The 26,060-nt window shown below is 41.2% G+C and overlaps 1 protein-coding gene across 3 annotated transcripts in view; it reads right to left on the reverse strand.

The window, feature by feature from the left end:
• Nucleotides 1-26,060, reverse strand: part of UXS1 (UDP-glucuronate decarboxylase 1) — an 87,785-nt gene that overhangs the window by 36,927 nt on the left and 24,798 nt on the right. For 2 of the 3 annotated variants that reach the window (XM_090021130.1, XM_090021146.1), the window contains 4 exons: nucleotides 25,477-25,537; nucleotides 20,284-20,464; nucleotides 6,039-6,143; nucleotides 4,136-4,195 (listed from right to left, as the gene is read on the reverse strand). In XM_090021130.1, coding sequence (XP_089877256.1) covers nucleotides 4,136-4,195; nucleotides 6,039-6,143; nucleotides 20,284-20,464; nucleotides 25,477-25,537 — 407 coding nt within the window. Of the gene's footprint in view, nucleotides 1-4,135; nucleotides 4,196-6,038; nucleotides 6,144-16,990; nucleotides 17,015-20,283; nucleotides 20,465-25,476; nucleotides 25,538-26,060 lie in introns of those variants that run through there. The other variant, XM_090021140.1, reaches the window with a different exon arrangement.

Below are 26,060 nucleotides of genomic sequence, written 5' to 3' on the forward strand. Positions count from 1 at the left end.
ATGGCGCACAATTTCCTGATAATTAGACCGATTTTCTCTTTTAAAAAAGCCTTCAAACATTGTCCAGGCCATAAGCTTTGATACAGGGAGTCCATCTCCAAAGAGGGGATCTAAATGCAATGGTCACTTCCACCAGAACCAGTGCTTACAAGGTGGAATTTGCAGTTTGTTACCATGCAAAGAATATTAAGTACTACTAGCAATTTGTGTGTGATGAGCTTGAAATCACACTGGGCGGACAGTACGTTCTTAAAACTACACGATCTCTTAAAACAGGTGACACTGAAGATCAAGCTCAATTTGTGGCTGAAAATATGATCCGGTTCATCGAGCTTCTACTGTGGTTTAAAAGGCATCAGGTTTTGATTCACCAAGCACACAACAAGCTGGCACCGTTGCATTTAGATCCCCACTTTGATAAACTGGGTCAAAGACATGGCATTGCAACAACTTTCAGACTGTTGAACTGAAAACTAGCACAGACAAGAACTGTTCCAGGCAATAGGTGCAAAGTTAAATCAGTACTTACAAGTATGATCAGTCACTACCACCTGGATTTAAAAACTGGCTGCCTACTTTTTTAGCACTGTTCACATTTTTGACCCAAATCAAAATGCCTTTGAATACAACTGTGTTGTGGGATTCTACTTCTGATTGGTTTCCACATCTTTACAACTTGGCAAAACGATGCCTTATAATTCCAACCAATTCAGTGGACACAGAACATGCGATCTCAACATACTGCAAAGTTTTTACACCGCAGAGACAGACGATATTAGCTGCAACTGCTGATGGATGCTGCATGCTAGCATTTAACAACTAAAATGAATGGTTTCTGTTAAGGTTAGCATTAATTAGTATTACTAGATGTTTTGTAGAATATAATAATAAATTATGATTGTACAAGTTACAATTTATAGTGTATATAAATTTATAATATGCTTAAATTTAGATTTTAATTTAAAATTAAGATTAATAACATGATAAATTGTACGATACAATTTACTTTCCATGGAATTTGCTATTAAATTATATGGTATATGCCTCTCCTCCAATCAACAGCAAGGGATGGGGCCACCAGGAAATGCCCATTAAATAGGCCCTTCATGCCACGAGTTAAACAGACCCCTATTAACAGCTCTCTCAAGTGCTATCCAATGGTGGCTTTAATAATGAAGAGACTTTCCTGATGTTGTTGGACAGTCATTCTTGCCTTCCCATCACCTCAAGAAAGACCCAAACAAATATAAACAGTCATCTTAGTTATCTGTAGGGAGACAGCTATCATACCCTAATCAGTAAAAGGGTATTTTAAGGCAACGGCAGAATCTCCTACATGTTACTTGATATAAGGTGGGGGGAGGAGATAAAGGACAAGAAAGTTTCAGATGATTTTTAACTTCAAAATAAATTTACAACGGGTCACTATTAATATCTAAACCAGGAGTGTCAAATCTCATTTGGCCCTGTGGAACAGATGAATGGCACATGGAAGGTGCACGGGCCCAATGAGGCCCATGGATCCTACAGATCTGATCCAGCACAGGTGGCAGTCACTTGGGCTGGCCCAGGACAATGTGCCAAGCGAGTGCCACAGAAAACGCAGCCCAGGAAGGACCTGGCTCGAGCAAGCCCTGCAGGCAGTACACGTTCTGGGCACTGTACGTATGGTCTGGTGCAGCAAAAGGGGCAGCACTAGGGGTTGGATTATGGGAATCCATGAGCCATAGGTTTGGTGCCCTTTGCTTTGTGCTGCGTTCAGAAATGTTTTTGCCCCCGCTGTTACTCTGTCTTTGCAGCAAGAAACAAATGCTTTCTGGAGTCATTTTTTTCAAAATCATTATTATACTGCATACACTCATTTTGAATGTTAAATGTGACTTGACTTTTCTGTTTGGTCAGCCTGCCTTCCCCAGTCCCTTCAATAACCTGTTGGCTGTTACCTATACATCCTAGAAAGTAGAGGTGCACTGATACATTGGTCCCATATTGTATCAGCACTGATATAAGGAAAATTAATATTACTGGCAATCAGTTTTTTTTATGGCAGATAATGCCTCTGATAAAAGCCCTGTGCATGCATGCCCCCAATCTACATGTGGGGTGAGGGCAGGTTGCTGCTTTGGGCTGGGGCCAAGGCAGTGCTGAGCTCTTCCTGGTGGGAGGCTCAGATGAGTAGCATTCAGAGCAGTTGGCAGCACTCGGAGCAGGCTACGGCAAACTTTGGGGTGGCTGCTTCCCCCTTATAACCTCCCTCCCAATGCCAGCACTGTCCACCAGGAGCACAGCCCAGCCAAACCCCTGCTGGGAACAGCCCGGCACTACCCTGGCCCCAGCCTGCAGCAGCAACCCACCCTTGCCCTTTAGCAGCAGCATGCAGTGACAGGAGCTGGCACCACCCCCCCAGACAAGCTCCTCATGGCTCTGCCCCATGCCCCACCCCAGCTGTGTAGCACCTGCCACTCCCTGTATAGTTGGGAGATGTTAGAAAAGCTTTTGGGTACTAAATGCCCTTCCTCAGGGCTGGACAATCCTCAGTGAGATTTTTAAAACTGAAATTAGTATGCAATGCCTTCTTTCCTTTTTCAAGTTGCCAAGGCAGTTCTATACCTATTGCAACTATAAAGCCTGATGTTTAGTTAATCATAACAGTCAATACAAATAATCAGAAGGCAACAAGCTGCAATGCTCCTTCAGTTTGTGCAGATACTTCAGCACTCAGACAGCAGCAACTCTGCCAAAGTCCTTTGCAGGGCACAGTTTAAGCTCCTTTATGAAAAAACAGATAGACATCATAAGAGCTGCCGAAAACTTAAAACAACTCACCACTTACAGTTTATTCAGAGAGTAACTGATATGGGCAGACCCTCCTGCCTGACTGAATTTATCTATATTAAGTCTGACAAGCTACATTTCCTTAAGTCCCCTCCCTCCTGCCCCCAGTCCACTGCAGTCAGGTTGATTGGGAAGAGATGCTGCTCTGGAATCAGTTTTCCTGCAGCAATATTTCATCTTCTGGAACAGAGTATATACAACCCTGTTAACTTAAAAAGTGGCGTCTATGATTCTAAGAGCTAAAGAGACTGTACTGAAGAGCCTATGCTACAGAGAACAGGACCAGCAAGCAAAAATCAGAATTGCCCTTAGAATGGTTAGCCTGATTAATGGAACATCAAGACCATAAGAAAGGAAAGGCAACTGTTAATACCTTTAGAGTGAAAAATGAGCCAGTAAGCCAATTTACTCCATCAACTGTTGCACCGTGAAGCAGGACTCAAACAAGGGTGATTCTAACTTGAGGCAGAATAAATCAGCTTCCCATTTACTACATGCACAACAATTTTGGGGGGCCGATTTTGACCAGAGGTGTTATACATGAGGAAATACAATAGGCACTGGTTTACATAGTGCTCAGGTGGATAAGGAAAAAAGGAAAGATCAGAGTGCTTAACTATTAGCAGCACAGCATAGTTACGTGCTGACTAACCCTGCTTAGGACTCAAAGTGCCTTTGGCTACTAGCTAATTGTCTACAGCAAAGTCTGAATCTAGCTACCACCAGATGAACTAAGCATGCAACAATATCAAGACATTTTTAGGCAAAAGGCAGGATAGAGATGCCCCTTTTAGATTCACTGAGTCAGAGAAGCATAAGATTTTGTGAGCAAGAACTAACTTCATCAGATTCTATCAAAAGACATGCCAAGAATAGGCTATCAAATAAGAGTGATCTGAATACAAAAGACAAAGTGGGGGTAGGTAGGATGAGGCTGTGCTAAGAAAGGGGAACAAGAGTTTTTTTATTTTTGAAGCACTCTAGCCTCTGGATTGCAATGAGAAAGCTATTATTTTGAAACAGTCATCCTTTTATTAAGAAAGTACTATTAATAATTTATTTTACTTGTCAGCTACACACACCAGTTATGGAACAGTTCTGAATTTACACTTAGATCATTTTATGCTAGTTCGGCAGTACAAAAGGGCTTGGAAGTAAGTGTTAATGTCTTTATTTTAAACACTACAAATTAAAAACTAGCAAGGAAATCCAAGCTAAGAATGGCATAAATCCTAGCAACAAATTGTTTGCCCTCTATCATAAGCAACAAGTCCCCCAAGGTTGGTTATACTCATCTTACCTCCGTATACTTCAGAGGTGGACGCCAGTAGAAGCCGTGCTCCAACACGTTTTGCTAAGCCTAAACATTTAGAAAAGAAGATGTGAATATCAGCAAACTCAAGAGACTTCTACTTCTGTTTAGTGCTCAATCTAGGTCATGCATTGTCTACATATTCAGGGCTCTCCTAATCATTTTCTTTTAGGCCTAGCCTTTCTTATTCCAAGATTACAATTACTGACTCCAGTCTGGAAGGACTGTGACCAAGTTTTTCTGCTGCTACTCAGATCTCAGAACATTTATTTTACAGATTCAAAATTAGGCTGAACCAAGATTCTGGGCTGGCTATATTAAGTCCTGGATCAGGGCCCAGAACACACCGCTGAACTCAAGAAGAAGTGACTGTTTTAATACCCGATTATCTTGTGATCCACCAAAGCTAGACGTAGATGCTATGCAAAAATAGGAAGGCAACATAGTGTATGTCGTTCAGAAGATGAAAGGAAAAAGTTATTTTCTCCACTTAAAGTTGGCTAGAACTTCGTAACTCCTTCTAAATACAAGAGCAGTACAACAAATCCTTCTCAGTGTTTAAGGAAGCCTTTAAAACATCCCCTGCCACAGCAGCCCTCAAGCTGACTTAACAAGTGATAGGAATATCTTGCCCATGCAGGTATATGGCATTATGATGAAGAACTATTGAAGTAGTTTCTAAAATTACCTTCATCCTTGAATTATGTTCAGTGAAACATTTCATTGTTGGAGAAAGTCGGTCAGATCCCAGCCTGACCAGTTTCTCCTTTACTTTCTAATGAATCCTCAGGACTACTTGCAGCCAATATCAATCACAACATGATCAACAGCAAGAAAAATAGAAGCTCCCAAAGGTGACTTCACATCACCTTTCCTTCCTGCATACCCTCATCATGTGAACCAGAACCAAAACTGCCAAACATTAAAGCCTGGCCCAGAACTGTATCAGACTTTAGCAGCAGCATGGGAATTGCATGTTTTCTTAAAGTATACTATGAGGCAGTTAAAATAGGCGGCACTCAATCTTCCTTTTTAGATTTTATAGAACCAACATTAATTCTCCTGAGCTAACTTTCATGCTACTGAAATGGAATAATTTGTTATTTGTAACACAGAAATGCTCTACAGCAGGGGTGATCAATCTACAACTTGCATACCAGAAGTGGACTGGGAAGCCTCTGCATGTGGCAAACAGATCAGAGAAGGGACATGTAGCACAGTGAAAGATGAAGCAAGAAGCAGAAAGCAGAGCAGCATATTGGGAAGAGTGTACAGGACTGGAAACAACTCAAAGCAGAAGATTGGGCAGGAGTAGGAGATTGGAGTGGCACTCAGAAAAAATCCTAGAATGGAAGGAAAATTTACTGAAAGTGCCATTTTAGAAAATGCTGTTATTTGACTTATTCATTTCTTCCCTCCATCTCTTTAGGTATTCAAGTATCTCATTCAACAAGAGAAAGTGAAAAACAAAATAAAAGAATGAAAATAAATTGTTTTTAGGGTCAAAGGATTTTATTTTAAAAGCATGACTGAGATAGTTGTAGGTTATATTAATTTAAAATACTGATATTTTAAAATTTTATTAGAAACAGTATCTTTAACCTTCTTGACATCTTGTTTGCAAACTGTGTTAATAAACTCAGTCTCAAGATGTACAACAGGTGGGAGTCACTCTACTGCAAATGGATAAGGCCCAGATGTGAAGAGTTCCACTATTTTTTTTTTTATAATTGGCTAACAGGACAATTATGAACATACGTTATTCGGACATCTAAGTACCCTGGCAAAGGGGGTGGGGTTCTCAATTTTAAGTCCAAGAGTTGCTAATTGTTCTGAGTATTCCAAGTAAAAAAAGAATTTAATTAGAAAAAAAGAAAATATTTTAACTTACCCAACATGTTTAGTGTCCCAATAGTATTGGTCTTTAATGTCTTTATAGGATTATACATGTAATTTGGAGGAGAAGCAGGAGATGCTAGATGATAGATCTGGTCCACTATGAGACAGGAAAAAAAACAGTTATATAGTAATTTCCTACTACAGTAAACTAAATGAAGAATCATTACAGCTACAGAAACCAGACATTACAATGAAAACCTCACAACTAGATTTCTAGCTGAAGTTGCAGGTTACACTTAGGGCCCTGTTACACATTAATTTTGGGCAGCTCCTAGAGCTCTTAACCCCTGGAATGTCTGCAGATTAACACCTGAAACTAGTTTTAAGCACACTTTAGGCAGCTTGAAGTTATACCACTCTAGGGCAAGTTTCTTTCTGATCTGTATTACCCAGCTCATGTTCCATAAGTGTATGGCTACTCCCCACAGTTAAGCCATCTAAGTCCAGATCTCTAACATCCCAGGATGCAGTATCTCCTTTACCTTCCTGTTCTTTGTGGACAAACTTTCTACCCCCAGAACTCTACTGCCAAGTGGGAAGTTCTGGCACCAAGCCAACTCTCCCTTCTGTCCCTGGGGGGTACGGCCTTCCCACTCCTAGGGGTGCAACCCAATGAAAGCAGCATGCACAATACATGCCAGCTAGCCAAGTCAGAGGGCACAGACAGATCCAGGAGTGGTCGGGGGGGAGAGGCAAAACAAGGCAGAGGTCCAGATCCATGAGCTGGGGCTTCTGTCCGAGGGCAGGGGCAGTAGCTTCCCCAAAAATCACCTCCCCTCATTTCTCCCACCTCCCAGCCATTCTAGAATGAGCACCCCCTGCACCTCAATTCCAAATTACTAAAACATGAGACCTTCTTTAATTTACGTCCTCTTTCTTTTTAAATTCTCTCTGAGAGAGTTCTACTTTGAGCCAGTAGCTGGCTGATTTCATTTCACCCCCATTTCCTTTCCACCTCTCATTTCATTATCCACCCCCATCCCATTAACTCTCCACCTCCTAGCTTCATGCTCCCACCCCACCCCCACCCAACTCATCTTTCACACCCCCACACCTAGAGCAGGGATAGAAGCCTGCCCTGGTTTACAGCCCTCTAGTGGCAAGTCACAGCTGGGGGACAGTCAGAAAAGGGTTTGGATCACCTTAGCCTTATGCATCCAACCACCCATACCCTCCACCTCCCCCCCCACAATATACAGAAGACAGATGTCATTTTAAGCTGTTGTGCAATAACCTCTATGTACACTACACAAACATAAATCAGGAAACAAATATTTTTTGAAATCAAATTAATGCATGTTGTTTGATTTTTAGAATATAATTTGTTGGGGTTTTTTTCCAGTTCCAAGATGGCAAACCTCTAGCCAAAAGGAATACTTCTGGGGGCAAGGGGAGGGACGGGGAAGGGGGGAAGGAATGGACAAACTTCCGGTTCTAAGATGGTGACCAGAGAGCAGGGCTACCTTTGCAGCCCTTGACAGCTCACCATAACAAGTTAAGCAGCTCTCTAGCCAAAATAATTGCCCGCCCCTGCACTAAGGGTTAAATCATTTCTTGCCTGCACAGCCCTAGAGGGATGGCAAGCAAGAATGTGTCTGGGAGCCAGGAAACCTGAGTTCTCTCCTGCTGGGGGGTGGGGGTGGTTTGGAGTGATGCATTCTGGAATGCTACAGAATTGCAAATTGCTCTCTTTATCTCCATGGAGGAAACTGAAGTTACCCTAACATTTTAGGATTAAAACATTTTACTGCTACCACCAATGTGGAGACTTCAATTCAACAGCAGAAGAGCAAGCCGTATTTTATTCAGTCCCTTCTACCCTCAGCTTTAAGATGCTTTCAGGATGCATTTCTGATGATGTACTACAGAGAAACAACAGCTCAGTTTTCAGATACCAGGAATCCTTAGTTACAATACCTAGAAAAAATGTTGGGCCCTGACTTGGAAACTGTGCAGATTTGATAGCAAAACAGTAACAGTAATAGTAACGAACAGTGCGCTTATATTCTAGTACCAATAATACTAGTACTTGGGGAAAACTCAAGATACAGAGGCTAGGTTGTGCCTTTATTCCAGCAGTATCAAGTACTACTTTCCCTATTGTTCTCTGGGAGCGCACATGGAACAGTACCATCCTTCATAAGTCATAATTATTTTTAATTATATAATGCCTAGCACCACGTAATCTGAAGGTTAGTAACTGATGCAGGCCATCTCCAAAGTAGGCACCTGCATTAAACAACCCAGCTACAGTACTAGTAACAACCTAGCCAGTGACACAGAGCATAGTAACCTCCTTTTCAGAACATATTTTGTCTCCAATGTACATACATTTAAGACCACACAACCACTTTTGTAAATTAACATTATTGTAGCTGTTTAACAAGACAAAACCTACTGAATCTGAAATTAATAGACCTACAATCATTCAATACACAGCCTGAAGTCTTAACTCTTCATTTTTCCCTCTCCAGAGTATGCACTCTTGTATAGCAGACTGCAGGGGGTAGGTGTTTATTTTTAGTTCCAAACTAGGATCTAATGCACCGTGGTGATCGAGTGGGGGAAAGCATATACATACTACTTCTACCCTGGCTCACTTTCTCATTTGGTCCACCTGGTTAAGCAAAACAAAGAATTAAGTATCTAGCTATGTGCAAGCTGGGGTTAACACATTTGTCATCAGACAAGTACATCTGCTGGTGACCAATAATTCATTTTCCAAACAAGCACCATCTTTTTCAGTGAAGGTGGGTCTCCCTATGGGTCCATGGAAAGCCCCATGGGCCATGGCTCTGTGTGTTAGACCTGGTGCATAGGGTACAATCATAGAGAACTGGGTTAAATGGAGACAGCATGGGGCCCCAGAGCCCAAACCTGGCATGTTGTCTAGGCAGAGGCAGCACAGGGTCCCAGGGCCCCAATCTTATCATGTGGGGTCAGGCAAGAACACCATGGTCTAGATCCAGGTGTGTCGGCCCAATCCTGAGGCACAGGGTCTGATCTAACCCATGGACCAGCCCCATGCACTCACTTTGCTCATTGGGCCAAAAGGTTGAGTACCACTGTTCTACAAAGACGGTATTATTTCAGAGCCTGTAATAAAATAGCCTGCTCAGGAAAGAAAATGAAATAAAAGTACAAATTTACAGAACAGAAAAGAACCTTTCACTAATTGTCCAATGCAGCACAGCCATGAAAATACAAGACCATTCAAGGGAGCAATTTTACCAGTTTGTTTAGTAAAGAGTGTTCTTTCTACAGAAATGGAAGAAAGAAACTTTGGAGGGTCTCAAAACTGGAGGCTGCCTAATGTAACAGGTTTAAATCACATGAAACAGGAATATGAAGGTTGAAGATGACTAAAAGTGGTTTGTTAGCAATAAAACAAAGAATGTACAAAGATGCCTTAGCTGAAAACAGCTGTAAAATCACAAGCCAAAGATTCCACAGAGCCGGTTCACCTGTTTTTACATTTTGTGTCCTTTATTACAGTGCTAAGCAGGATAGAAAGATGATCTTCTAGCACTGACCATCATAATCAGTTCAGAGTATCCTATAGCCTTTTTTTGTTTAAGGAAGAAGCTGCCCAAGAGGATGTCAAAAAACTAAATCACAAGAACTCAGCTGAGTGCGTATGTAGATTATGTCCAAACACAAGGCAAATTTAAGATAATAAGAAAATAGGTCAGCCACATGAGCAAACCCTTCACTTCTTTATAATGTCCAAAGAAAGCTGGATTAAAAAAATAAAAGTTTAAAAACCTTTAAACCTTAGGACAAGGATCAAGTTTGGTCCCCACTTTGCCAGAGAACTGAACACTGTATAGTGCTTAGTCTTAGCCTTAGTGCAACCTCAGGTATTACTGGATTAACAGTAGGACTTTTATACAGACTGTTTAATTGCATACTTATGTTAAATGGCAGCAAAAAAAGATAACACCACAAAACAAAGAGAAAGTAGATGGAGAGTGAATAAATCTCACCCCTCTTTTCTTTTCCTCTTCTCTCTCCCTGGTCCCACAGTAGGTTTTACTTCCACCAGATCAATGGCATAAATTAGTTTCCCTATTCACATAGTGAATGCCTCAGCAAAAATAAAAAGTAAAAATAGGGAATGCACTTGATGATCCCTGAATTCTTTTCCAAACCTATATCAGGATCAGGATTTAAAATATTGATGAGCCATATGTCTATGTATTCCTCATACACTGCAGAATAAAGACAAGGCACAGGCCTATTCACAATTCATTACCTTTAAAAAGGGATGCACAGAGAGAAGATGAGATTCATAACCCTTTTCTATTTCTCTGCAACTTTTATAAGGAAAGTCCAAATCACAGGAAGTGTTTCCAACTGTCCATTCAAGTCCAGCAATTCTAGTGTCCACCTAGGCATCTTATAGCTACTTTTATGGACAAAACATTTCTCATTTAAGTGTATATACCTGCTTAGACAGCATAACTAATTTACTTCTGCTGTTGCACAGCAGATGCAAGACATGCTTACGAACCATGGGGCTAGCATCTGTTAACTAATTTAAATCAATCAGACAGCGTGTCAAAAATGTCTGAATTCTCTGTTCCTATTAAAGAAAAAACAGTCCCACAGACTCACTGAGCATGAAAGTTTCTCCTGACAAACCAAGCATGCAATTTTCTGTTGAACTCTCTTTTGTCATTTTGCTTTTTGACAATGAAGTGCAAAAGAGTGCATAAGTTACTTGATTTACCCCTGTGGGATGTATTTACTACTTTTCAATAATCCTTTAAGTGACCTAAGCTTTTAAACTGGATGAAAAGCCTCCAATGCATAAGTATTTCTTTCATATTGAAACCTTACGTTCACTTAAGATAAACACATGCTCTGATAACAAAGCTTAAAAGACTTTTCCAACTTTGACAGCATGCCTAATATTTAACCTACTTTTTCCCTCAAATCCCTTGGCAATAAGTGCGTCTGTGCTGGTGCTCATGTTTCCTTACCCTAAGCGTGTCATTACACTGCAGCTCACTGCTCCCATTTGGCTCCTATCTGCAGGATAGGCATCAACACTCTGTACCTGAATGCTATGATCCATTTCAAATTAAACCCAGACTTTTTGACAACAGGTACAACCCTGTTCTTTACGACAACTCATGTGAAGACAGGAGTCTGAGTTACTTCTCTGTTCTCTGTAAACTGCACCGCTGCCTTGATCAAAACTACCCCATCTTCATCAATTACCAAATATTAAGTCAAATGAAAATTAAATATTTGGCAGGGGGGAATCAAAAGGAAGAGAAGAGAACAAGGATACAACATCAAAATCATTAATAACCCTACTGTATCTTTAACAACATTAATAACCCTATTCACAGCAAAACGGCCTGTGAAATTCCAGACCCTTTAACAAAGGTTTTGAAATCTCAGTATTATGCTAGTTCTTTATAGTACAAACTGTACTAAGTGACAGAAAAGGAACAATACGTACAACTAATTTATTTCTCAGCTCAAACTAAAGTGAAAACGGCTCATCTCCAAAGAGCAGGTGACCCACGACTACTGAAAACACCAGCTTAAAAGAACTAAAATCTTTATTCAAAAGTCTCAGTCAATAGGGATGCCAAGCACTTGAGCACAAGCTCAGTTAAGGCTCTGTATAAGTCACAGTAAAGTCAGTACCTTAATTTAAGTTGTACATAAATTTATGTTCATAGGCTATTAGCAATTTAGATAACTAGAACCCAAATTGACAAACCCAATTTATTTGTTGCTAAAGATGTAGATTTAGTCTTGGCATTTCTCTCAGCTGAAACTATGAACCCAACTTCCCCCCAATCAGCTTTCAAGCTCTTAGTGCTACAGTGGTTCCCTTCACCTTTCTATCATCTAGACTTTTATCTGCTATCTGGAAGTTTTAACTTGATTGCCTCCCTTTAAATGAAGTCAAAAGTTATCTGTTTATATATAGCACTGGTAACAGTTGGGGAAATTAATAATCACCCTGCCAGGAGCTGTTACAATGACGAAATCAAGAAAAAAAAATAGCTGGGTTAACTAAACATGCCACTTCCATCAAAATCCAAAAATTCAGGAGGGAAGGGGAGCCAAAAGGGAAAGGGGGAGTAACTGATTAATCAACTAGTGCCATCTAGGTTTCAATTCATTTCAAAGAGGAGTTTGTGCCTGGCAAAAACTCACTGCCAGCAGTTGCATCAAATGACATGGTGCATAGTGCAGGCAAACACTTCTACTGCAGTGTGAAGTAACCTCATCTCTGAGAGCTGCACTGTAATGCTTTTTCATTACACTCCACAAAGATCCCCATTTAAATCAGTCAAAACCCAATAGTCAGACTCCAAGAGACAATGTCTCCCCTCTGGTGTTTATCAGAAGTGCCCAATTTTTCAGTGAAGGGATGTAAGAGGTTAGAAAAATTCCAAATGTGCAATTGCTCCCATGATTCACTGGAGATTCAGTACAGCAATCTAATCAAGACTGAAGGGGGAGAATTTTCTAACTGAAGTTTATTTCTAAGAACGTTCTGGAGTAACACAGTGACTGTTTTTTTCTATTAAGAGCCTCCTTTTCAACAGTTTTTCTGTGTGCTTGGTGTGATGATTAAGTGTTCAAACCATATCATGTACTTGTGGTTATGGGCATAAAATCAGATTAACTGACTCATCATTTATAAAGAACTGAAGACTGCAACCTATCTTTAGTACTTTCTGATGAACAGGGAGCAAACTACAACCCCCCGCTCAGTGCTCTTAATTGGTTCCTGAAAAACCAAGCGTTAAGTGAAACGAGTATTTAATGAAACCAAAAGTATTTGATGACCCAAGATGGCGACTGCAATTGTTTTTAATGACCCAAGCTAGCAACCGCGAACATTATAGTGAAATAAGGTATCAATTTAAAATGAGCATTATAGCAAAATAGTGCTAAGTAAAACAGCGATAAGTGGGGGGTTCCCTGTATTAAATGTTCCTATAATGCAAAACAACAAAGCTAAGATGACGGTGGTGGCTGCCTTCCACACTTACTCCCTTTTCTCCGACAGAAGGATAATGTTTCACAGGCAGTAAAGGACTGCTGATTCAATTCAATTCCCCATGTAGTATGGGGTTTATTTTGCCCACAAGATTTCTGCTGAAAGACAGAGCTTAATGTTTGCTGGGTCGTTTAAAATGCTCAAATATGCGAAAATGTGCTATTACTAGGTACATCATACTGTGCATAGAAAGCACAGAGCACCATTATAGTGCAGCTTCATAGTTTCTAGGGTCAGAAGGGACCTGAGCAGATCATCTAGTCCAACCCCCTGCCATGGCAGGAAAGAGTACTGGGGTCAAACGACCCCAGCAAGATGTGCATCTAACCTCCTCTTAAACACCCCCAGGGTAGGAGCCTGCACCACTTCTCTTGGAAGCTGGTTCCAGACCCTAGCCGCCCTGACCGTGAAGTAGCGCCTCCTGATATCTAACCTAAACCTACCCTCTGCCAGCTTGTGACCGTTATTCCTGGTCACTCCTGGCAGTGCTTGGGGGAACAGTGACTCCCCCAATGCCTGCTGGTCCCCTCTGATTAGTTTATAACAGGCCACAAGATCCCCCCTCAGCCTTCTCTTTTGGAGGCTGAACAGGTTCAGGTCCCGTAGCCTCTCCTCATAGGACCTGCCCTGTTGTCCCCTGATCATACGAGTGGCCCTCCTCTGGACCCTCTCCATGCCGTCGACATCCCTCTTGAAGTGTGGCACCCAGAACTGGATGCAGTACTCCAGCTGCGGCCTGACCAGTGCCGCATAGAGGGGGAGGATCACCTACTTGGACCTGCTCGAGATGCATCTGTGGATGCATGACAAGGTGTGGTTGGCCTTCCTAACTGCCTCTCCACACTGCCGGCCCATGTTCATCTTGGAGTCAATGATGACCCCCAGATCCTTTTCCGCCTCCGTGCTGACAAGAGGGGAGTTCCCTAACCTGTAGGTATGGTGCTGGTTGTTCCTCCTGAGGTGCATCACCTTGCACTTGTCTGTGTTGAAACCCATCCTATTCTCGTCTGCCCACCCTTGTAACCTGTCTAGGTCTGACTGTAGCCTGTTGCATCCTTCCAGTGTGCCCACTTCCCCCCACATCTTAGTGTCATCAGCAAATTTGAACAGGGTGCTTTTTACCCCCTCGTCCAAATCACTGATGAAAATGTTGAACAGTGCGGGCCCGAGGACCGAGCCCTGCAGAACCCCACTCCCCACGTCTTTCCAGGTTGAGAAGGACCCATCCACTACCACCCTCTGGGTGCGGCCCTCCAGCCAGCTGGTGACCCATTTGACTGCGTGGGTATCTACACCACAGTCCCACAGTTTCTTAATGAGAACGGGGTGAGAGAGTGTCAAAAGCCTTCCGGAAGTCCGGGAAGATTATATCCACTGCTACCCCTGCATCTAATGATCTGGTGATCTGATCGTAAAAGGCCACCAGGTTGGTCTGACAGGACCTGCCACTGATGAACCCGTGTTGGTTGCCCCTAAGCATGCAGTCCCCTGCTGGCCCCTCCTGGATGTGTGCCAGCATAATTTTCTCGAACAGCTTGCCTAGGATAGAGGTGAGACTAACTGGCCTATAGTTTCCCGGGTCCTCCTTCCTGCCTTTTTTGAAGATAGGGACCACGTTGGCCCTCTTCCAGTCCTCCGGTACCTCACCAGAGCACCATGAGTGCTCATAAAGTTGTGCCAGGGGACTTGCAATGACCTCGGCCAGTTCCTTTAGAACTCTAGGGTGGAGATCATTCGGACCGGCTGACCTGAATATGTCCAACCCCTCCAGAAGCTCCCTAACTAAATCCTCCCTAACCTGTGGCCCAGGTGTGCCTCCCCCGGGGCCCAAGGGGGGCCCAGCAGGGAGGTGGCTGTCCTGGTCCCTACTTAAGAAGACGGAGGCAAAGAAATTGTTAAACATGTTAGCTTTGCCGTCTGGTGTGACGACCAAGTTTCCCAATGCGTCCTGCAAGGGCCCCACATTACCCGGGACCTTCTTTTTACCCCCTGTGCATTTAAAAAAGGACTTCTTATTGTCCTTAATCTGGGAAGCTAGTCCCAGCTCCATCTCTGCCTTGGCCTTCCTAACTACCCCCCTACATCCCTGAGCAACTACAGAGTAGTCCTCCCTGGTGATGACCCCTTCTTTCCATTGGGTGTAAGCCTCCTTTTTAGCAAGGAGACATTCCCGGATGCTTTTGGTGAGCCATGGAGGCTTGTGTGCTCTCCTGCTCCCTTTGATCCTCACTGGGATTACCTTCCTTTGGGCTTGGAGGATCGTCTCCTTAAGGAGCGACCACTCTCCTTGGACACCTGGCTCCCCTCCCCTCCGGGACCTCAGCGCTTCTCCAACTATCCTCCTTAGCTCCTTGAAGTCTGCCCTCCTAAAATCTAGGGCCGCTGCCTTTGCCACCTTGCGCTGGATGGTGAATTCCAGCAGGTGATGATTGCTGTCGCCCAGGTGGTCGAGCACCCACAGCCCCCTCACCAGGTCATCACTCGTGGCCAGCACTAGGTCCAACGAGGCATCTCCCCTGGTGGGGCTGTGCACCTCCTGGGTTAGATGGAGGTCCTGCACTCTGGCCAAGAACCTACATGAGCGATCAGACTTGACTGACTGTTCTTCCCAGCAAATGTCCGGGAAGTTCAGGTCCCCCATGACTACCACATCCTTAGCCTTCACTACCTCTGTGAGCTGACCCAAGAATTCCTGGTCAAGCTCTTCTCCCTGTTTGGGAGGGCTGTAGTAGACTCCCACCGTTTGTTTTGCTTTAGAACTGTAGATGTTCTCACAGTTGTAACAACCACCATAATGATCAACTTTCAGGATTTGTATTCACTGTCACTTTTTTGTCATCCATATCCACATCTAAACCGGTTACACAGGCTGCTTTTACTAAGCCTAAAATAAAGATGGGGAGAATATGCACACTTCATCCCACTATGGTCAGTTTTGAAGCTTTCCATAGCTTGCTTCCAGAGGAGGGGAAGGACTGCTATCCAGCCCTTCACAACACCCCTCAAAGCCATCCAAGTTTGCCAGTAGCATAAGACACTGCATTCTCACTGTGAGAACTGACTCAGAGAAGTCTGCACCTCCAAGCATGCACACAACAGGACTGATGGTCTGCAAGCTGCAACCCTGGAGATAGAGGGATACTAACTGCTTTTAAAGAACCCCAGCATTGCAATCATCTCTTGACTCTCCCCAGAAATTTAACATTTGGCTGCAACTGGGTCAAGGTTTTTCCATAAAATTCCACTTGAATTATGTTTCAGTGTTAAACTCCTAAAATTTCTCAGTGTGAACTTGCTTTGCAAAAAGCAAGGTAAAGCGTTTCTTATATGGGAATCAATAAAGCCACTTCTAATGAATATGAACTGTAAAGCAGAGACAGTATGATAATCAAAAGAATACGAAAAAATTAATCAGGTGCGTGGTATTACACTTTACTGCATCTCATTTGGTTCAACCCAGATGCATCATTATAAGCAGGGATCCTAGTTTTCTCCGATTTAAAAAAATATCTCCAATTTCTGGTGAAAAAAAGTAACCCCAAATTCACATTTTCCATTATTTATTATAGATATCAATATAGTAGTAGTATTTCACTTCAAATTCACATTTTTCCATGATTAAAATGAAACATCTCTCCCTCTGCCTCTCTGTGAATAATGTTTCATTTTAATCATGGAAAAATATGGATTTGGGGTTACTTTTTTCATCGAAAATTGGGAATTTTTTCAATCAAAGACCACTAGGATCCCTGATTATAACTGAAAACACTTCTTCTCAGATTGTATCCTGGGGTCTTTTGCTATCCTTATGGATTTTTATAACTTAAAATTTAAAAAAACAAAACAAACAAACAAAAAAAACAAACATGGGGGCAAAAGGAGCCTAAGCAGCTATTATTTCATCTTACCTTTGGGGCTGAAAAACTGCAAGGCACCGACATGCTATTTTCTTCAACGACTAACAACTAACACTCCAGAGATGTTCATTCCATTGAGACTGTTGCTGCCAAAAGTGCTTGTGTGTTATTTTTGTTCTTTTTTTTAATTAAAAAAAACACTAGAAAACTTTTACTATTAGATTACTAACAAAACAAAAAACCCCCACATGGACGAAATCTGTCCATTTCTTAAACACATGCATATATATGTAAAACAAGTATACAACATCAGTTTCAAACTCCCATTTTTGTACTATCTTTGTGAATTCCTAGACAACACTCTGTGGACAGTTCTGTTATTTTTCAATATCCCAGTCTGTCTCTTTGTTAATAGAAGAAGTCACTGATCTTTGTTTCCATTACAGATAGTTTTAAAATGAATGCCTTATATTTTGGTAAGTCCTTTACTACTACGCACAGTGATCCATTACACCAACAGTGTCACAGAGCAGAGAGTAAAATCTTTTTTTAGGGGATCTGCTAGTATCTTGGTCAATTAAAATCAGAAGCATTCCCAAGAAGCTGGGTGTCATTTCATCTCATAAGGTCTCAGTCAGGTCTCCATCAGGAATCAAAGAGGTGGATTTCAATGTGGCCTTGTGGAAGAAACTGCTGCAAAACTCAAACTCACCTAAACTCATTTAAATCATATGTGGAGAGCTCATGCAGACTAAATTTAAAACCCAAGAAAAGGCCAATCAAGAACTTCCTCTTCTTTGTGGATCAGAAGTTAGCTTTCATTAATGAATAAGTGCTAGGCACCACAGAAAAGGATTAAACCATCTTGCTCAGAGAAGGCAACTGTTAGTGCTTGAAATGTCCTCCCAAACCTTTCATCTCTGGGTGTTCAGCCTCGTTCAAACTCCTGCTCAAAGCCCTATCTAGGTCATAGGTGATAACCTAGGGGGAAAACCCCCCAAAAGAACACACAACACAAAAAACAAAACCCAACACCTCAGGACTGCAAATGGAACCACTGAAAGATGCAATATCCCAAAACCAAAAGTGAATCTATTGTAATTAAATGTCTTTCCTTACCTCATCCTCCATCTAGTTTATTCCTTCTATTTACTGCATCACTTTTACATTCAGGCTAAGAAAGACATTGAAAAAGCCCAAGCCTAAATTGATTCAATCTTTGCAGGTTAATCTAACCTATGCAAATTGAACTGGCAAGCAAGTGAATAGGGATTCCAGAAATGCAGGCAGATGCCTGCAGTGGCTCAGGCCAGAAGCTGGGGGGTGCTAGAGCGAGGGAGGAGGGACCAGCTCCTGTTCTGGTGTCCTGGGAAGCACAAGCCTCTTCCCAGTGGAGGGGCTGTGCTGCAGGCAGGAGCAGGACAGGAAGAGCTGTTGCAGCCCGTGCAGGGCAAGCAGCGGTGGCAGGGTTGGATGGGTGGCTACGAGGGCTAAGCTGAATTTTGGGGTGGCCACAGTCCCCACCCCTGGAGTAGCGAGAGGGAGGGACCCAGACAGGTGCTGCTGTGCCCTGGCTGGGGTCCTGGAGGGAGAGGGGAGGGAAGGGGGAAATAAACCCCCCTCCCTGCCTCTGCCTTAGGGGCCATGACAGCATGCATCTGGCCACGCCCCCACCCTTGAAGCAGCAAGCGGGGACAGAGGAAGACCCTGACAGGGGATGCTCTGCCCTGGCCAGGCAGATCCTGGCTGGAGTCCCCAGGGGGGAGAGGGAAGGAAGAGAGGGAATAAAACTCCTTTCCTGCCCCCTTCGCCTCAGGAGGCCATGCTGAGCCAGCATCTGGCCACGCCCCAGCCACTCCTCGGGCTAGAGAGTGGATGGGCAGAGCCAGCCCTGCTCTCTGAAGCAGACAGCACAGCATAGCCCAGCTCAGTCCAGGGCTGCAGAGCATGCTGGGATACTGGGGGACTCTGGTTTAACTTAAACTAGGAAAAGGTCAAGGACAGAAGTTCCATAAACTGATCAAACCTCAAGCAGTTAAGTCTGACTGATTCTACATTCAACCAGGTTTATCTTAAACCAGTTTCAGTCATTTTGAAATTGGTTTATGTGCACTGAAATTTTGTTCTGTTACAGGTTTAAACCAGTTTATGATCACTTAAACCGGTTTATATGTAACTTCTGTCTCTAGCTTCAGACTGCAAGCTCTACAAGCCCGCATACAGGTCCTTCTCTCTCTTTTTTTATGTATTCTCTTTAGCATGATTTAGGTGGAGTATAAATAATATAAAATTAAAGCAGGGATTTTCTTTTTGGAATATTTTGCTTTACTTGTCATCTTCATTAACAGGGCTGGAATATATAGAAAATTCTAGTTAACTGCTCGCCAAACACTGTATTAAAATGTACAGTTAGTACAAAAAAACTGCTGGTTGATTTCTTGTGTGCAGCAAAGGAAAGGCAGCAGAAGCCTTTTGGTATTCCTCTAAATTAAAGGTTTCAAAATTTGGCCACAGTATTAAAAGACTGATAGTCTCTGAAAAATAGCTCAAGTATAATTAATCAGAATGAAGTAATGCTGAGGGAAATTAGGAAAGCTGACAGACTACACTGGCTAAGATGTAAGCTAACAGTATCTTCAGCAAAAATAAAGCATGCTAATAACATCCTTGTCTCAATATTCTGTCAGTAGAAGCTGAAGCAAAATAATATACAATAATTGAACAGATACATTGGTAGAACACAGAAAGACCATGTGCCTACAAAACTATTTTGGTACTACATGCTTTGATATTGTCAAAACCCCTTCACAAAGAGTGCTAGGGGGATATATTTACAATAGATTTCTCTGAACCTTTCCATCTGTCAGATATCAGCAAGAGAATAGCAAATGAGGCCTCAGCTTCATTTATCTTTTAAATACATAGTCACTGCATATCTGCAAAGTTTCAAATTAAAAAAGAATGGACAAAGTTCAACTATGAATAAAAAAAACCCCTCTCTCATCAATGCACCACATGCTGTTTAATCCAGAGGAAATCATAATGTGCCATAATGTGAATTCATGTTACAACACAAAATTAGTTTTGGGATCCCTCTCTCACCTAATCTAAATGAGAGGTTCTTCTCATAGTCCAAACACCAAACCTCTTTGTAAGTTGAAGGTATTCATAGGGCACTACGTTAAAAAAGGAAATATTGATGAGAAAGACCACAGAACAGGTACCAGAACAGACCCATCTGCATACCTATATGTAAATCTAACTGGTACCCAAGCACACCTACGCAGGGTGAATACAATTAATTGAAGATACCAAGGAATACCAGATTCGAGTATGTTACTTACCTTCAATGTACAGGGGCTCTACGACATCATGATTAATCAGTTCAAAGTTCTCATGGCCGATCCAGTGTTCCACATTTCTTTTCCTGCCCGTAAAGAAGTTGTCCACAACTGTAACCTCATGGCCATCCATCATTAGTTTGTCAGTAAGATGAGAACCCACAAACCCTGCTCCTCCAGTTATCTGCGTTAGGACAGTTGGTATAAATTTTTTTTTCTTTTTACAGAGACACCAGACAAAGTCCACAAACAAGACAGAAGAACAGCAGCTTTCAGATCTTTGCTTACCACAGAGAGACAACTCCATTTCTATTTTTAATGTATTTTTATTTAGGCAATATAAATGTTCATGATAGGCTCCATCTAGTTCATTTAATCACTGAGGGTTTACAAATCTAACTACTGGCAGGAAAAAGATTAATATAGATAATTTTGGAGGTTATCAGAGGATTTTGTTTCATCTTAAAATTGGACTCATCCCCTTTCTGCACTGCAAAGTCTTGGGGAAGGTGAGTGTATGTGTGTTGTATGCATGAAAGAGAAGTATGCAGGAGATGGACAAAAAGGATTCATCCTCAGCACAAGAAAGATGTAGAGGAAATGTTAAGGTTGCCTCCTCCCCTTTTTAAATCTTTCTAAAATCAGGAATATCAAAGTCTAGTTTTGGTTTTGAAAGACGACATCTCAGATATCTCAACCAAGTCTTGTAAGTGCTATCTTCTCTTAACCAAATGAGAGGAAATGTTTACTATTTTTGACTACATGCTTTTTTGTACCAAATAAACGCATTACAAATGAAAGCTGCTCTGAACTTCCCTCAATCCCTTCCCTACTTTATTGCTGAACTCTCAGCCTTTCATACTCATCCCACTGTCATCTACAGAGTTTCAGACTAGAGAGATACTGACATTTTATTCTAAACACACACAAAAATCAAAAACACCAAACAATATGAGAAATAATTCATACTCTTCCCTTATAATGACATTAAAATGGCAAAGTTTGTTTTGCTTTTTGCTGGTCAATCTTAAAGTGCAGTAAATCATTGAAGTCAGGAAAAGTGCAATCACCAAAAAAAAGGCAATCCAAACAACAAGCTTTGGGACATGTCTACAGAGACACAGCTTTCTTGTCTACTATACTTCACAAGCAGTCTGTAAGACTACATAAGGGAAGAGCAATAGCCCCTGCCAAAGGTAGTTATCCAGAAAAAAGAAAAGGTCCATATCCAATAGAATATCACATATGCATCATACAACTATGTGACTGCACAGACTGCACAAGGTGATCCAATCATGAAGTTACTGTATCATCAGTGCACTTCAGTAATTAATCAACCTTACCAGATAAATTAAAAGAGTAAAAAGTTTTGCTGTGGCCATGAGATAATAATCTAACTAGTACAGTATGGGTTAGACTGTACAATTCTGATTCAGTTAATCAGAGAAATTCCCTCACTTGTGATCAATAAAAAACAAAGTATTTTCTGGAGACACTGAACAAACAAAATCAACTTTGTAAGAACTTTTTTTTTTTAAATCAGGAAAGTAACAAAGACCAATAAAAAATTATTTAATCTGAGAGGTGACCCAAAAAGGTGGGTGGGTGGGGGGGGGGGGAGGCAGGAGGGGGAGATAATTGTTCATGGTGCTTTTATAAAAGGTATGAAAACTCCCCTCTCATTTGCCCATTGCTTTCATTTTACGTTAGCAATTTACACCTGCTGGTATGGCAACAATACCATCTTAAGTACTCCAGCAGTGAAACATGAAGAATTAAGAGAGTGAATGTTTAGTGAGATATTAGACTTTATTTTTATACCTGGTGCCTCACAGACTCAAATATGTATTGCATGCTCCTTGATACACCAGCACTGGATACTGATTAAGAATAATACACCTCTTAAAGAATGTAAGAAATGAAGATGAGGTTCCTATGCCACAGCCGGGACAGAATCTTCTTTCCTATGCCCTAACTCTCATGACTGATGGGTTGCGTAATCTCACCAACAAAGCTGAGACTAAGGCTTACTAAAACTGGGGACTGAAGGTAGTTCTTCAACAAGTGACATGGATTAGAAAGAAAGGATGTCCCGCATTGAAGTTATTAATACAACAGGTCCCAAAATGTATTACTTATAAAGAGTTGCAGTCTAGTTAAACTACATTCTGTGAGTTTGCCTTATTTTTCTTTGTTGTCCAGGACAAAAGACATTTGTGGGAAAGACTCTGTTCTATGCTCTGACTAAAGGTAAAGAGGCAACCTAGTTCCAACTTCTGCTCGAGGATTCTACATATTCCTGGGCTTGCAATTTCTTGCGGGGGAGGGGGGAAAGAAGGTTGGGAGGGGAGCTGGTACAATAAAATCTAGAAAATCAGTTCTTCCAAAAAGAGCGCGTTGCAGAGTCCATGTCTGAGGGATGGTTTTTTTACATTTTTGAAACGTGAAATAGTGCACAATTTTTTAAAAATGTAGTCATATTTAAAAATGGCTATAGAATTTTAATAAAGCAAAAACACAGATTTATGATGTAGGGGTCCGTAAATATTAGATAAAAAGTGATTTGGAAAAGGAGCTGAATTTCCCCAGAAAAGTAAACAACTGTTGCACTCATTCAATCTTTTTTCACCCACTTCAGGCTACATCAAAAGAGAAAGATGACTACGGTACCAAAACACTCTATATATACTTTCTGCAATCATTCATAAAAACAGGGTTGGTGCACTTCATTTTAAAATACAACTGCTTACAAATAACAATGATCTATTAAGACCCAAATATTTTAGATCAACAATTTTCGTTTGTCAGCTGTAGACCTGGCACTTGAAAAAATATAATTTTAAAATATAAACAGTACTTTCTCGAAATGGTGCACTTAACCATTTTGACACTAAAATGATTAATAAATGCTGATGTCATTTAAAGTGCACTAAAAATATTCAGTAAAGCAACTTCCCTCTATCTGAAGCACTTGAAGATCTGCATATTTGCCAGGCCTATCTGATACTTTTAGTCAGATCCAGGGCATGTAATATCCCAAATGTAAAGTATAATGAAGTTTCATATATTGTATAGGTGCACCACAATCAATTTGGGCAAAGTACAGACAATAATAATCCCAAGTTGACATTATCATTTATAAAGTTAATAAAAATTCCAATTACTAAAAAAAAAAAAAAAATGCTCACTGCCTATTCATCTACTTAAAGAAAGCATGAGTAAACAGTCAGGCCTTGAAGCATGGCATGAGTTCAATAGACTTGGGCTCTTTTAGACAAAGGTAGTCAGGAATAAACTTTAGTTGAGGGGCCCTGAACTGTAAATTGTCTAGTCCTAAAAATGTACAAGTACAGGAAGTGTCAGGATGAATGATCTCAACAACTGGACAACCATATGATTAGAACAGTTGTCTATATAGGTTAGGCTACTGATTACCTTAAAGGTTCTTATGAGTTAAATGCCATCTAGAACTGCACCTGGAAGCAAACTAGGAACTAGAGATTTCAGAGTACAGGCAAAAAAAGATGCAGAAGCTCTTCTGCATGGTATGAGATCACTGAACGTGTAATTTCTTTGTGCTGCTTTCTAGACTTGCATCTCACCGAATTCAAAGATTAGTTCAGGATCTCTAACATGATACTTCTTCCTTTAGGTCCCAGCAGAGTGAAACCATCAACCTGAGCTTGGCACAGAAACTGAACTGAGGTCATGAGGCTCCCTCCAGAAAAAGATATGAATGACCAGGATTATTTCCTTGACTTAGCTCTAGCTTTAAAATCACCCTCTCTCTCACTACACAGGATGAAAAACTATTTACCTGTCTGTATGTGTGACAGGCATTCTTCTGCCCACTTGTACCCAGAATTGAAGCAAAACAGTTTTTAGCTCTCTCAACACAGCTATTTAAAGAATTTGTTACCTTGTTAATCAGCCTGCTATATATCTTTCAGTCGCATTAAAAAAATTCTACATTTAAAACCAAGCACTCAAACTAAAGAAAGCCAAAAAGGCTGTCGTTGCACTTTAATTCAGTACCCACTTCTCAACTTCTACAACAGAAGAAGCAGAAGACCTATAAATGGTTACCTTTAAACTTACTGCATTGTGTGTTTCAGTTATAGCTATATTGAAAATAGCAGAAAATACTGCAAGCCACATTCTCTTAGCTTAGCTTTTCTTTATTCCTTTTGTGAATGTTTGCATAAAACTGATAGAAGGTTCCAGAAAGTTGTGTTCATAATATATAAATGCCATTATCTAGGGTCTGGAAATTTAATTTTAAGAGAGAAAGCAGGCTGCTTGTTTTCACTCCACTCAATTTTCTAAATGGTGAAGAGATGAGAGCAAAAAGAATACTAGGCAAGTCAAACTTAATGGCATTGAATGACATGGATCTGTATTAGCACTAAACAGAAGAGCAGAAACTTCTGTACGTTCTACAAAATTTGCATTTCTCTCTACCCCTTCGAAACTACAGAACAAATTCATATCTGCATCACAGGGTGGCCTCAAAAAAGAAAAAAAATCTGGGGACACAGCGAACTTCAATCCTGTTTCAGTAGCAATTAGGGACCTTTGCAGAACCTTCAATGAAGTGCATTCATGCCCTGGTCACGGTTCTCCCTGACAAATCATGTCCTTTCCTTCCCTTAGCATACCCAAGAAGATTATCTGTACTTAGCGATCCTGTAGAGGCAAGAGAGGATTGCTGATTACTGAAGATGGGGAACCTGTATTTTATACATGCCCTTTCTTCATATAACAGGATGGAAGGGGGGCTACCAGTCCAGCTTAGGGAACTCCGAATGTTGTCATGACATTAAGTTGCATTTTCTAAATATCAGCCCTTTTTCAAATGGCTCCCAGTCTCAAGAAGTTTCCAACAGCTGCAGGTAGTCAAGTACCCTTTTGTAAACACAGATCAGACCCAGTGTAGCTCCATGACACTACCATGACAGCAACTACTTCATTGGTAAAAGACAACTTCTGTTGAGAGCCCAAGCCTATTACCCACATGCCGTATTTGAGCACTTCACTAGTACAGGACAAAAAGGAATAAACTGGCTCCTACTGAACTATATAGCACCAAAACTGTTACCACTTCTGTCATTTCTTTTAACTAATCCAAGAGTCATAAAACGCTATACCAACACTTCTTATTTCAAGAGCAGGAACCCTGATAAAATACTAACTTACCAGAATTCTCTTACGGTCCTTTTCTGATAGAAATTTCACTGGTGGGTACTTCTGAGTGAAACTACAGAACATTTCAAACCAAAGAAAAAATTAGTCGTTTCACTTTTGCTGTTAGAAGAAATACAAAGGATAAATCAGCAATTGTCACAAAAATGACCCCACTACATTTATAGCATAGCGTACCACCCACTGAAAGGTAAAATCTAAATACATTTACCCTGACAAAATTTTCAAATTGCTACCACTCCCTTAGAAAGGAATCTATAGGAATCTGAGCAGACATGAGAAGCTGCCCTAAATGTAGTAAAAATAAATGCAAATAAAATAAAATAATGGAATGTGATAAAAAACCCAAAAATAATATCCCTGTACATTTTATCTTAGGAGTTAATCATATATTTTTCTCCTTGCTTGATCTTAAACAAAAATCATCACAGCCTCCATCTATGGAAAGCTAAGGGAATGGCAGCAATTACAGTATCTCAGAAGATCAGGTTGTAAAGGCTGAGGACAGATGCAACTCTTTGCTGCTTTAAGTATGTGTCTTGGAGAGGGAGGAAGGAGGAGCAATTGCTATGCAAGAC

Source organism: Crocodylus siamensis, chromosome 1, assembly GCF_052110815.1.
Source record: "Crocodylus siamensis isolate JL-2025a chromosome 1, ASM5211081v1, whole genome shotgun sequence".
Classification (NCBI taxonomy): domain Eukaryota; kingdom Metazoa; phylum Chordata; order Crocodylia; family Crocodylidae; genus Crocodylus; species Crocodylus siamensis.